This window comes from Xyrauchen texanus, chromosome 38 (genome assembly GCF_025860055.1).
Source record: "Xyrauchen texanus isolate HMW12.3.18 chromosome 38, RBS_HiC_50CHRs, whole genome shotgun sequence".
NCBI lineage: Eukaryota > Metazoa > Chordata > Actinopteri > Cypriniformes > Catostomidae > Xyrauchen > Xyrauchen texanus.
Window position 1 is genome coordinate 18041467 of NC_068313.1, and position 13825 is coordinate 18055291.

At 35.5% G+C, this 13825-nt stretch overlaps 1 protein-coding gene across 2 annotated transcripts in view; it reads left to right on the top strand.

Annotated features, from left to right (window-relative positions):
* LOC127631993 (CD166 antigen homolog A-like) overlaps positions 1 to 10104 on the top strand; it is a 48812-nt gene extending 38708 nt beyond the window's left edge. The window contains exons 12-16 of one of the 2 annotated variants that reach the window (XM_052110437.1): positions 2036 to 2168; positions 4273 to 4302; positions 4631 to 4748; positions 5322 to 5438; positions 8845 to 10104. In XM_052110437.1, the coding sequence (XP_051966397.1) occupies positions 2036 to 2168; positions 4273 to 4302; positions 4631 to 4748; positions 5322 to 5418 (378 nt within the window). In that variant the 3' untranslated portion in view covers positions 5419 to 5438; positions 8845 to 10104. The remainder of the gene's footprint in view (positions 1 to 2035; positions 2169 to 4272; positions 4303 to 4630; positions 4749 to 5321; positions 5439 to 8844) is intronic. The other variant, XM_052110438.1, reaches the window with a different exon arrangement.
* The last annotated feature ends 3721 nt before the right edge of the window (positions 10105 to 13825 follow it).

A 13825-nucleotide genomic window follows, 5' to 3' on the forward strand; every position in this document is an offset into this window, starting at 1 on the left:
TTTTCAAAATTACCTAGTTGGTTGGTTTCCTGAATGACTTGTCTAAAAACCGGTCTTCATGTAATATTAGACTAGTTTTAGTTAGGTTCACCTGACCCTGATCGGACATGTGTCTTAGGGGGTGTTTACATAAGACATGTTCTTGCATTCAAAAATGAAGACGAAGCACAACAAAATGGAACAGAACGCAGGAGTCCCGAAACTCTTTTGGGGGGGGGTGTTCCCCCCTTTTCTCCCCAATTTGGAATGCCCAATTCCCAATGCGCTCTATGTCCTCCTGGTGGCGTAGCGACTTGCCTCAATCCGGGTGGTGGAGGACGAATCTCAGTTGCCTCTGCATCTGAGACCGTCAATCTGTGATTTTTATCAAATGGCTTGTTGAGTGCATTACCATGGAGACATAGTGCATGTGGAGGCTTTATGCTATTCTCCGCGGCATCCACGCACAACTCACCACGTGCCCTACTGAGAGCGAGAACCACATAATATTGACTACGAGGAGGTTACCCCATGTGTCTCTATCCTCCCTAGTAACCGGGCCAATTTGTTTGCTTAGGAGACCTGGCTGGAGTCACTCAGCACACCCTGGATATGAACTTGCGACTCCAGAGGTAGTAGTCAGCGTTTTTTCTCGCTGAGCTACCAGGCCCCTCGAAACACATGTTTAAAGTGTTTGACACCCTATCTTAAAGGGACAGTTTACCCAAAAATTTAAATTCTCTCATCATTGAGTCACCCTCATGCCATCCCAAATGTGTATGACTTTCTTTCTTCTGCAGAACACAAAGATTTTTAGAAGAAAATCTAATCTTAAATCCATGTCTTCTGAAACGATACAATTGGTTTTGGGTTAGAACAGACCAAAATGTAACTCCTTTTTGCTGTACATCTTGCCATTGCAGTCTGTAGGCATGATCATGATTTCAAGCTCGATTACACTTCCTAGTGCTTGACACATAGATTACACTAGGAAGTGTAATCGAGCTTGAAATCTTGAAAGTAGCTTGAAAGTATAATGCTGATTTCAAGATTTATAGAGAAAAATAGTTATATTTTGGCCTGTTTCATCCCAAATTGATTGGATCGTTTCAGAAGACATGGATTGAACAACTGGAGTCATATGGAATACTTTTAGGGTGCCTTTATGTGCTTTTTGGAGCTTTTTTCACCATTCACTTGCACTGAATGGACCAAGAGAGCTGAGAAAGTCTTCTGCTGAAGAAAATCATACACATCAGGTTGATATGAGTGTGAATAAAGAATGAGTGAATTATTATTTTTGGGTGAACTCTCATAGCTGGACTTGAGGCTCAAAAAACTGTGAGAAGCAAGGAGATCAATTTAAAATGTCATTTTTACTGTGCCTGTTCTACCAATGACAAGAATTACCAGAGAACTTGTCCCATCCATAAAGCTCTTGCTATGAAATTTTCAAACATCTGTGCTCTTTAGAATCCCCTTTCTAGCCGTAAAAGAACTTGACACAGGAACAACTGTTAATCTTTTATAAAGGATAAACCAGCAACACGCTTTAAACTGATAAGGATATTCTCACAGCATCTGCGTCATTGACCTCAGTAACTTTGTCAATGAAAGTGATCCATAGGTTCCCACATAAGCGCCTATATTACTTATATCTGTAAGCACTAGGATGAGCTCACAATTCAAACAAACCATTTGACTTGTGTGTCTGAGCAGGTGTGTACAAAGCAATTCATGTCATGAGATAATGAGCCTTATGCATACTTCCTGTATTATGTGGTTTTGTAATGGCACAAACTGAAGTGCATTATCTGCCTCATGTGTGCAGTCTGCTATCTCTTTGTGTAAGTACATGCTCCTTTAAAAGGGATCTAATTGCATACATGGGATAAAAGGTAGATCAATATCGCCCTCTTGTGGAGACTGCAAACTTGCACGAGCATGATACTATTGCTTATAACGCGCTATTACATACAGTATAACTGTCAAGACAACAATGGTAATGTTTAATATTGATTTGTAATGTAATAGATGTTTTGTGGTGTAACTGCAGGTCGCTGAGACTGCTTATGTGGACGGCAAAATCATGTACTCCATCACTATTGTTGTAAAGGTCAATCTCACTGTGTCCTGCACTGTCTCTAATGTCTTGGGGTCTGACATTAAGAACATTAATGTGTCAGCATGTAAGTGTTAGCCCTCTCTACTCCTTCACTGAATCTCTGCTTTTTTATGACTTTCTTGAAGTTTATTAAAGTTTTTTAATGGTTATTTTTTTAAAAACTGTTTAGACAAAACTGTTATTTACAGAAAAATATCAGTTAATGGAATCTAGAATATCATTGACCCTACAAACATATTTTTGCTTTTCATAAGTTTTGTGTTTACAGTTTTGTTAAGTATAGATGATATAAAATAACAACATAACAGACATTATTAAAAGGATAGTTCACCCCAAAATGAAAATTCTCAAATTATTTACGCATGCAATCCTAGATGTATATGACTTTCTTTCGTATGCAGAACAAAAAATACAATATTTTTAGAAAGATAGTTCAGCACTTGTAGGTCCATGCAATGCAAGTGAATGGTGACCAGAACTGTGAAACTCCAAAAAGCACAAAGTCAGCATAAAAGTTATCCATACGACTCCTGTGATTTAATCCACGTCTTTAGAAGAGATATGATATGTGTGGTTGAGAAACTGATCAATATTTAATTCCTTTTTTACTATCAATCTCCACTTTCACATTCTTCTTCTTTTGCTTTTGACAATTCGCATTCATCGTGCATGCTTCAGAAGACACAAATTAAACCCCTAGAGTCTTATGGATGACTTGTATTCTGCCTTTATATGCTTTTTGGAGCTTTAAAGTTCTGGCCACCATTTACTTGTATTGTGTGGACACACAGAGCTGAGATAATCTTTTAAACATATTGTTTGTGTTCTGCAGAAGAAAGAAAGTCATACACATCTGAGATGGCATGAGGGGATTAAATGATGAGATAATTTTTATTTTGGGCAGAACTTTCTTTTTTAGTCTCTTGATGAGATCTTGATTATGAGATCTCACTTTTCCTACTTTTGTTTTCATTTATGTTCTGTTTGTCGGGATGCTGGTCTATTTTCTCTCTGACTCTCTAACATCCTCTCACTTTGTATGATTGAAATATCTTTCAGCTAACCCTGGACGAAAAGTGTTTTATTTTATAACTAATAAGCATCTGGATTTCTGTAATCACAAGCATTATTGTTTCAAGAGATTCATTTGGGGTCGTTTGGGCAAACAAAAGATAGAGTGATCCCAAAATAAGCATCTGGATTTGGGACAACTGTGAACACCTAAAGGGGTAGTTTACCCAAAAATGAAAATTATCTCATCATTTACTCAGCCTCATGCCATCTAGGATGTGTATGGCTTTCTTTCTTCTGCAGAACACAAACAAAGATTTACAAATATCTTTGCTCTGTTGGACCTCACAATGAAAGAGAATGGTGGGCAGAACTCTGAAAGTCCAAATATCACTTAAAAGCAGCATAAAAGTAATCCATCAAACTCCGGTGGTTTACTCAATGTCTTCTGAAGTGAAAAACATGATTGTTCCTAGAGAGACTATAATGGCAAGATATACAATGAAAAGGAGTTTCTCAGAAGACATGGATTAAACCACTGGAGTCATATGGATTACTTTTATGCTGCCTTTATGTGCTTTTTGGAGCTTTAGAGTTCTGGATACCAGTCACTTGCATTGTATGGATCTACAGAGCTGAGAGATATTCTTCTAAAAATCTGCATTTGCATTCTGCAGACGAAAGAAAGTCACAGACATCTGGGATGGCATGAGGGTGAGTAAATTATGAGATTATTTTCATTTTGGTGTAAATTATCCCTTTAAGGCACAATGTGGTTAATTACAATTTCATTGCATTAGATAACAAAATACAAAACCAAGTGGCATCTGCAAACAATTGATGCTAGACCTTTTTTCAGAACACTTTCATATTTGCAATAACTTTAAAACATATGGCCTTAATGTCATTGTAAGTGGATTTACTTAATTAATTTGTTTCCATTTAATACGTTTGTCTTTTGAACAATTTATCTGTTATTGTACTATTTGAAACTTAAAAACACTCATGTTTAAATGTTTTTCTTGTAAATACTTTTTGGACCATTCTAGATACAAATGAATTCAATTATAATGCTGTGTGCTATGCAGTGTGGGAATTTTCATTCCAAGTGAATTAAAAACAAATGGAAGTTAATATTATTTCATGTCTGATTACAGTTGTTGATGACGTGACAATGGACAAAAGAGGTAAGATATTGAGCTATTATCTACAATTGAGTCTGGCACTACAGCACTGATCTTCAAAAGATCACAGTGCCTACTCTTTCATTTATGTAAGATGCATTTTTATGTGTACCTGTGTACAAGGATACATGCCTATCATAAGAAAAAGGTTAAAGGTGCTGACATGTCCAGCATCCTGACAAAAACTGTACCAGCCATCATCATTTTTTTGCTTTTGTTTAGTTATTGATAATGGATGTATTGTTTGCAGTACTCATACAATTGTCAGTCTTTCCCTTCTCGCCAGTAGTTTATGTTCTCTTCTAATTGTTTTTCGTATGTGTTTTTTTAGAAGATCAGAAAGATGACTATAGTGACCAAGCGGCTCTGGCGGTTGGCATTGTTGTTGGCCTGATACTGGCCACACTTGCAATAGGGCTGGCATACTGGCTGTACTTGAAAAAGTTCAGGTACTTAGAATCTGCTTTTCATTAAACAGCAAAGACATCAGCATTTAGAACTTTTTGCACAATTACATTTCCTATGTCTTGAGATACATTCAAATTTGTTACATTAAAAGTTAATTGTGTTAACTAGGGTTGTTATAGTTTTGAATTAAAAACTATATTACATATTTACTTCAGTTTAGTTTTTGTTACACAATCAAATTTAATTGAATAATCTAAAAAAATATATATATACATTTTAAGTCATTAAATTATTGTATTACATTACACAAGTAAATATGTGTGTTTACTGATTATTGACATTTACAATCTACCGGTATCACCATCTATTGGCATTGTTTAATGAAGGTGGGTTATAAAGATTTAAAATTTTATGATATACTGAGTATTAAAAACTGAAACTCATGGTCATTTGAATTTCATTTGAGTTTGTTTTGGAGTCATGGCCTATGCCAATATATATAATAATATATAATGGAGTATAGTTTTCCAGTTACACTATTTTTTATTTGATTTTAGTTGTCATTTTAGTTTTTCATAATGACAATAACACCTGTGTAAACTTAAATCTGTAAGTAGGCAAGGCTCCTGGAAAACTGGAGAAAAGGAGGATGGATCAGCAGAGGAGAGCAAGAAACTTGAGGAAAATAAGAGCCAAAAAGCAGATGTGTAATGTCAACGGAGCCATTCATGGTGAGACAGCAAAAGATTTTTGAAACTAGCTCTGTGAATTCAGGAACAACACAATAGATATATTTAAGCACTGTCACACGAGTAAGAGTGCTAGATGGCCCTACATCAGCACTGCTGTGATTCGCCCATGGCCTCATGCTGTAGGTAATCACAGCAGTGCTGATTTAGGGCCATATAGCACGATTGCGAGTGTAATATTGCTTACAGTGCATCCGGAAAGTATACGCAGCGCTTTTTCCACATCTTGTTATGTTTACAGCCTTATTCCAAAATGGATTAAGTTAATTATTTTCCTCATAATTCTACAAACAATACCCCATAATGACAACCTGAAAGAAGTTTGTTTGAAATCTTTGCAAATGTATTAATAAAAAAAATATATAAAAATCACATGTACAGAAGTATTCACAGCTTTTGCCATGACACACAAAATTTAGCTCAGGTGCATGCTGTTTCCACTGGGAAAGGCACACACCTGTCTATATAAGGTCCCACAGTTAACGGTGCATGTCAGAGCACAAACTGAGCCATGAAGTCCAAGGAATTGTCTGTAGACCTCCGAGATTGTATTGAGGCACAGATCTGGGGAAGGGTACAGAAAAATGTCTGTAGCATTGAAGGTCCCTATGAGCACAGTGGCCTCCATTATCCGTAAATGGAAGAAGTTTGTAACCACCAGGACTCTTCTGAGCTGGCCGCCAGGCCAAACTGAGCGATTGGGGGAGAAGGGCCTTAGTCAGGGAGGTGACCAAGAACCCGATGGTCACTCTGACAGAGCTCCAGCATTTCTCTGTGGAGAGAGGAGAACCTTCCAGACGAACAACCATCTCTGCAGCACTCCACCACTCAGGCCTGTATGGTAGAGTGGCCAGACGGAAGCCACTCCTCAGTAAAAGGCACATGACAGCCCGTCTGGAATTTGCCAAAAAGCACCTGAAGGACTCTGAGACCATGAGATACAAAAGAATGAACACTTTGGCCTAAATGGCAAGCGTCATGTCTGGAGGAAACCAGGCACCGCTCATCACCTGGCCAATATCATCCCTACAGTGAAGCATGGTGGTGGCAGCATCATGCTGTTGGGACGATTTTCAGCGGCAGGAACCGGGAGACTAGTCAGGATTGAGGGAAAGATGAATGCAGCAATATACAGAGACATCCTTGATGAAAAACTGCTCCAGAGTGCTCTGGACCTCAGACTGGGGCAACAGTTCATCTTCCAACAGGACAACAACCCCAAGCACACAGCCAAGATAACAAAGGAGTGGCTACGGGACAACTCTGTGAATATTCTTGAGTGGCCCAGCCAGAGCCCAGACTTGAACCTGATTGAACATCTCTGGAGAGATCTGAAACTGGCTGTGCACCGACGCTCCCCATCCAACCTGATGGGAGCTTGAGAGGTCCTGCAAAGAAGAATGGGAGAAACTTCCTAAAAATAGGTGTGCCAAGCTTGTAGCATCATGCACAAAAAGACTTGAAGCTGTAATTGGTGTCAAAGGTGCGTCAACAAAGTATTGAGCAAAGGCTGTGAATACTTATGTACATGTGATTTATTTTCATTTTTTATTTTTAATACATTTGCAAAGATTTCAAACAAACTTATTTCACGTTGTCATTATGGGGTATTTTTGTAGAATTCTGAGGAAAATAATTAATTTGATCCATTTTGAAAGAAGGCTGTAACATAACAAAATGTGGAAAAAGTGAAGTGTTGTGAATACTTTCCGGATGCACTGTATATAACAGTTCAATGAACATGTACGGTCATAAAAACACATTTGTGCATGGAACTACTTTATTACACGAAGGACCAGAATCTGCCATTGCTGGTTCAAAACAAATGATGTGTCCAAGCCTCCGTTAGTAATTAGTATCACGGCTTGTGCTGTTTCTACCAAGTTATTGGATAAACAAGGATGTGTGTGTGTGTGTGTGTGTGTGTGTGTGTGTGTGTGTGTGTGTGTGTGTATGACAGTGAGAAAGAAAGAGAGATGATGGAGCGTGTGTGTGATCACCTGTTGCCACTCCCAAGCAGAGATGCTGTCAGCTCTCTGAAGATCAGCTTTCACGGTGGATAAATAGTGTCCAAGCGGGGGTAATTCTCCCTATTTTGCGGTAGCCGGAACCGCAATGTCCTGTGTAATTAATCAGTCTGTTGATTCTCTCAGCTGTGATGAGCCGTAATGCTGAAGTTGTTTGTTTAAAGCCATTTAAAGCTATTCCTAACTTTAGTATTAGTACTACAAGTGATTACGAAGAGCTGTTTTATGTAAACACTAGCTGACGCATATTCACTTTACGTCTCCAAACTGGTTCATATTACACAAAAATGATCTTTTGCCACCACATGCTGGCTAACATATGTAATATAAAAAAAAGAGAGAAGCTCTTAACAGATCTGCACTACTCTTACACTTTAGTTTAGAACTGCATGAACACAAGCGGAGTGACATACACAGTGAAGCGTCGGAGTGCTGATGGTGTCAGATCATCAGTGCTCATGGAACGTCCCATCAGATTCGAGGACATTAATTAACTGTTGTATGTATGTATATATATATATATATATATATATATATATATATATATATGTGTGTGTGTGTGTGTGTGTGTGTGTATTAATATTAGGGCTGTTGATTTAACGCGTTAATTCAGTGTGATTGATTTTATTCAAAATAATGGGTTAAAAAATGAATGCAATTAATCGCAATGCCCCCGGATTGAAATAAGGAAGATTCCTGAGAAATGCAAGCTTGTAGTACCACCTGTTTACTCCAGAGGGCAGTAAGTGAAACGTCAGCTGTGTGGTAATGCGCAGTTTATACAGTAAAAAAACCAACCATCCAGCAGACAGCACAACACAGACATGCGTTACATTCTTGCGTTCAAAACATTTGATGGAGAGCAAATTTGAACTAAGGGATCTCAAGATGTGTTCTAAGTATTAAACTATATTTAACTTGACACAGTGACCTAAAAATTTTATGTTTATGAGACGCTACACAAGCATTTCTGACGCAGGTGTAGATTGACGGGTCCTTAAACAAGCCCTCATAATAAATCTCCAACTGACTGACAAATTCACTTGTGAAATGGATTGCTGTGAACTGGATGCCAATGATTGACTTATGATCAATAATATGGTAGTAAACAATACATTGTATTCAAAAGCCGCTTTTTGTATCGTCTTATCAATGATTAACTCTGAATGTAAAGCATTTTAATTATCTGAATATTTTTTTAATATATATAGAAATATATTGTTAAATATTTAAATATAGATTTCTCAGAAAGTATTTTTATATGCGATTAATCATGATTAATCGGGTCGCCATGTAATTAATTCGATAAAAAAATTGTAATCGACTGACAGCCCTAATTAAGATATCTTCTCTTTCCTTAGGATTTATTTGAATACAGTCCCTTTGATCCACGAGAGAAGTGAGCAGTTGGTCATATCTGTGGAAAAAATAAAAAGTGTAATGGAGAGCCTGAGTAACTGTGTCAGTTACATCTCCACCATCATCTGTAATGTGTCTTTGCCTCTCCTGTAAAGGGGGATTTAATTAATGTGTGTTGTATAATATGTTAATTTTTTTGCATTGAAAATCAAGTCAGAAAACTGTGTCTGTAAAGTGTTCATTCATATTGGTTTCTTCATTGTTATACAAGTTATTTTCTGTTTTTATTTTCTTTCTGTGCCCCAATCATTTAGTGCATGCAAACTCATTTTGGCATTGTCACATGATATGCAGAAACACTGAGGCTTTTATTCTCCTTTCCTTCGTACTGTAATTCTATGTAGTACCTAATCTGTTGCATGATGTGTGGCATGATTTTCGCAGTTATACTGAGCACTTGGGTGGTTTTCAGGCCTAAACAAGCACATGAAAATTGTCAAACTGTAAAAAGGAGCTAAATTTACTTCCTAATATTATACCTATCCGAATGTATAAGACAATTAGTTACCACTTTACATTGACCTTTTAAGCTGTCTAATGAAGACTGTTACCTATAAAATGGATGCTGAAGGAAAATTGTGATTTTGGATATTATAGAAGAATTAATACAGGGACCAATGTTTGTTTGATTATGAAAACCATGCCCTATGCTTGTATTGTGCTTTGTTTTGGATAAAGTAAAAAAAAACAACAAAACAAAAACATGTTGAATTAGAATCATTTCACAACATTTGTATTGATATGTTGCTTTTCAAAAAGAAATTCTGAAACAAACTCTTTTCTCAGATTATCACCTATTCCTTAATGTTCTCTGTACCATTTTTTGGAGCAGAATTGTATGTGGTTTTAAGCATTACTTGTAAATATGTTAAACTTTTGTGTTCTATTTATATTGTTACGGTTTAGATAAGTGGCAGTGTTTCAACAATGTTAGTTTTAGTTATTTTTTCTGAAAATATACCTCCATATCTGTTGAATGGTACAGTACAATTTATATTTACTTGCAGGCTTTGAAATTGTGAAGTTTAATCATTCAGATTTACATTTTGCATCATGGTGTTCCTGCATTTCCACAGTTCAGTGCTTATTCGGAGTGAATTCAAACCACCTTCAAGACCAAAGAGGTTGAATGAGGCCATGCAAGTATTGTTCATACTGACCATTGTTTTGTACTTTTAGTTCAAATAAAGTGTACATTTTAGGGAGGATTTTTTCCTTCTTCCTGTTTTGTTTTTACCATTCCACTCTATATTACCACATTTACACTGTAACTACATGTAAAATCACTAGAATATACAGTATTGATAAAATTTTTAAGCTGTTTTAGCACGATGGAGCCTTCGAATTATAGGTAATTTAAGTAGTTGCATAATGAATACTGGAGTCAACTTAGACACTCAAAAGGGTCATCATCATATAAATTTGAGAATGGTAGAAATGCATCCAAATGGTTATTATCCAGTGTTGCACCTGTTGCTGTCCATGGTGCTGTAATGTGCAGCAAGAATGATTCATATATTGTCTTAGCATTTATTATAGGCCTAGTCTCAATTTAAATAAATTCACCATATGCAATACCTAACTAGGACCAGATCTATTCCAGAGAATAAAACGGCTGTAAAAAATGAGTGAGACAAGTGCCAAATGAGCAAGATGAGGTATCACTAAGACCTAAGTGAAACACTGCTCAGGCAAATTATGCTTAAAGTTTTATCTGATTTCTAACTTCACACAACTAGATCTTCAACTGGACAAAGAACAACAGGAAAATCAAGTGCACCAGCGAACTCACTAATACCTGGAATGCACTCCGGTGTTTAAACACTTTAATATGAATTAAGCTCAGGTTAATAGAACCGGTGTTACACATGCTCACATGAAGCATGCCTTCATTTGGTTTTTAGATGTCATGCTTGAGTAATTGCAAGACCGCATACATTTTTGAATAATGTAGCAAACTATAAACATTACACACAGTCCAGGCAATAAATAAATATGTTGCTTAAAACTGTTAATTCTGCATTCATTGATACTGTATTTCTGCCACATAAAAAGTGCTTTAAGTCAAAATCATGAGATAAAAAGTCAAAAGTATGAGATTAAAATTCTATATTTTGAGACACAAATTCTATATTTTGAGAGTCAAAATTATAAGAAAAAAATTCAAAATTATAAGATACTAAGTCATAATTATGAGATAAACTGTCCACATTTTGAGATAAATCAAAATTATGAAATATAACTCAAAGTTATGAGATATAATTCTAAATTATGAAATACTGTAATAATTATTAGATAAAGGGTCAATATTTTGAGATAAAAAAGTAAAAATTATGAGCCAAAAAATAAAATCTAAATTATGAGATAAAAGTTTTCATAACCATGTTTTAGTAACTCAAAATAATGACTTAATAAAAATGTATAATTTGTATGTCATAATTATCACTTACCAAAGCACCATATATATATATATATATATATATATATATTAATACGGAGCCCCCGAAGTGACCTGTGCAAAAAAAAAAAAATCTAAGAGACTTTCTCGTGCGCACGAGAAACTATCGCGGGTGCGCACGAGATATTATCGCGTGCGCACGCGTTACAGTTTCCGGTGTGTGTATAGCTCTTTTCCGATTGCGTCATTGCCATCATTCATTTACTCAAAGATACTGAGAGCATGGATGCGCATGAATTTATAGAGATATATTTTAAACTTGGCCTTCAATACAAAGACATTACTGTCTATGACATTTGTAATACTGTCATGGCTGAGACACGCTTTGATCTTCCAAAGGACACTAATCAAGCAATAGACTTGTTTGCATTTAACACTAGAACTACCGAAAGTCTATAACTACTAGAATGGCCATAGTGGTCATTCTGACCGTTCATACTAGACTGTACCAAATGTCATGTCATATTTACATTCGAAACTTCTATTGAGGTTTTAGAATGAAGCTTCTAATGTCTGTCGTCATATTTTATGGCGTCATCACCCTAAAAATGTATTGAATAAAATAGAATAATATGGATCAAATGGAGCTAAGCTGAACATGAGATAGTCCTACATAATACTGATCTTTTTTTGTAATATATAATAGTGCTAGACTATACAAATACATAGGCCTATATATATTATATATTAGCTGCTAGACTGCCCCGGAAGGTGCGTGCCTCGCTTTGTGTACAGCAAGTTTTTTCACAGCAAGTGATGCGTAGTCGCATAATATGACGTTTACCTGCATTGATCCAATAAGCAGCCTTCATATTTGTACACAGAAGTATTAAAAAGCCATGAACTTCAATTTGATTTTGTTACGGTTGATGTTCAAACCTCGTTTGCTCACGCAACTGTCACAAGAGTAGTTCTCTTGAGAGACATATTTTGATAATTAAAATATTATAATTGTTATACTTTTATATTTGATTGTCATTCATTTTTTTGAAGCCTTAAAAGGAAATCATACCCTTATTGTATTATATGACTCAAGCTAAATTTGTATAAATTATTTGTGAGTTATTATGTTAATTAATCGTCATATTCATGAAACATCGAAAACAGGCAATTAATTGTCATAATCACAATTATTAGTTTGACAATTAATTGTCAGCCAAATTTCACAATCGCGACCCCTAATTTTCATTATTAGGTTCCTACCTTGTGAATTGTTTTGTTAAAAATGTGTATGAAATTTCAAACATTGACAACAGCTTTTATCATTATTAAAAATGTGATTTCATGACATCATATAAATTGATAAAATGTGAAATTTGTAAATTTTTAAAAGCTAAAATGATATTAAAATCACAAAGAAATATATATATATATATATATATATATATATATATATATATATATATATATATATATATATATATATATATATATATTTCTTTGTGATTTTAATATCATTTAATTCAATATATATATATATATATATATATATATATATATATATATATATATATATATATATATATATATATATAAATTGCAATATACTATATTGCGTGAATATATATGAGGTGTCCCCCTCAGTTTGCTTAATATATATTTTGTTTGTTATATTATGCTTACAAAACTGGTGAGTAAATACAAAAATGTATTAATGACACTTCTTTCTCCAACATGATTGTAGAGGGTTGAAAGTACTAAAACTGCAAAATGCTGCATTTTAAATACTACTATTACATGCGGATTAATGCAGACAGCACAAAATCTACTAATAAAACTAAAATTGCGTAAGAATTACTCAGAATTAGAATTACTCAGAATTGAGCAACTGTGTTGAAACTTGACACCGGGCGACGCATCCTGAAAACTCCACCATTTGAACGGTTTCATGCTGAAGAGAAGCTTAAAAGTAAGGTTTTCTCTCTCTCGTAAATGTCAACATCATAATGTATATCGAAATGATTGATGCCTGTCATGCAAAACATAAGCTTATTGATGTCATAAAATATCAGTCTGCTTTTTTATGCCATCAGTTACACCTGGTCAGAGTCTACCATAAATATTTTGTTTATATGTAGGGTTACATCCTACCAAAGTTTAATGGTACAATGCTCAAATATCGAGTAGTGCATAAATTGTGACTTAGTGCCCATTTACGCCACAACTAGGCTAAGTTTTAACTTGCATATAGCTGGTGCATTTGGCTCCTGATCTTTATATCAAACTTTTCTTTTTTCTTCTTTTTTGCTGTACAAGCTTGCCCAGAGTTTTCCTAAGCCGTTTGGAGTGTGATGCAGCACATGTTTCCCTGGCAATGAAGTGGAGCCTGATATTTGTGCAGCTTTCTGCAATGCACTTGAGTATGAAGATGTGATTGTTGTATGGTTCTAGGTTGAACATGTGTGCCTCAAGTTCCTTGAATGCAGAACCATCATGGAGTTCCAGAATCTTCTCAGCTGTCTTGC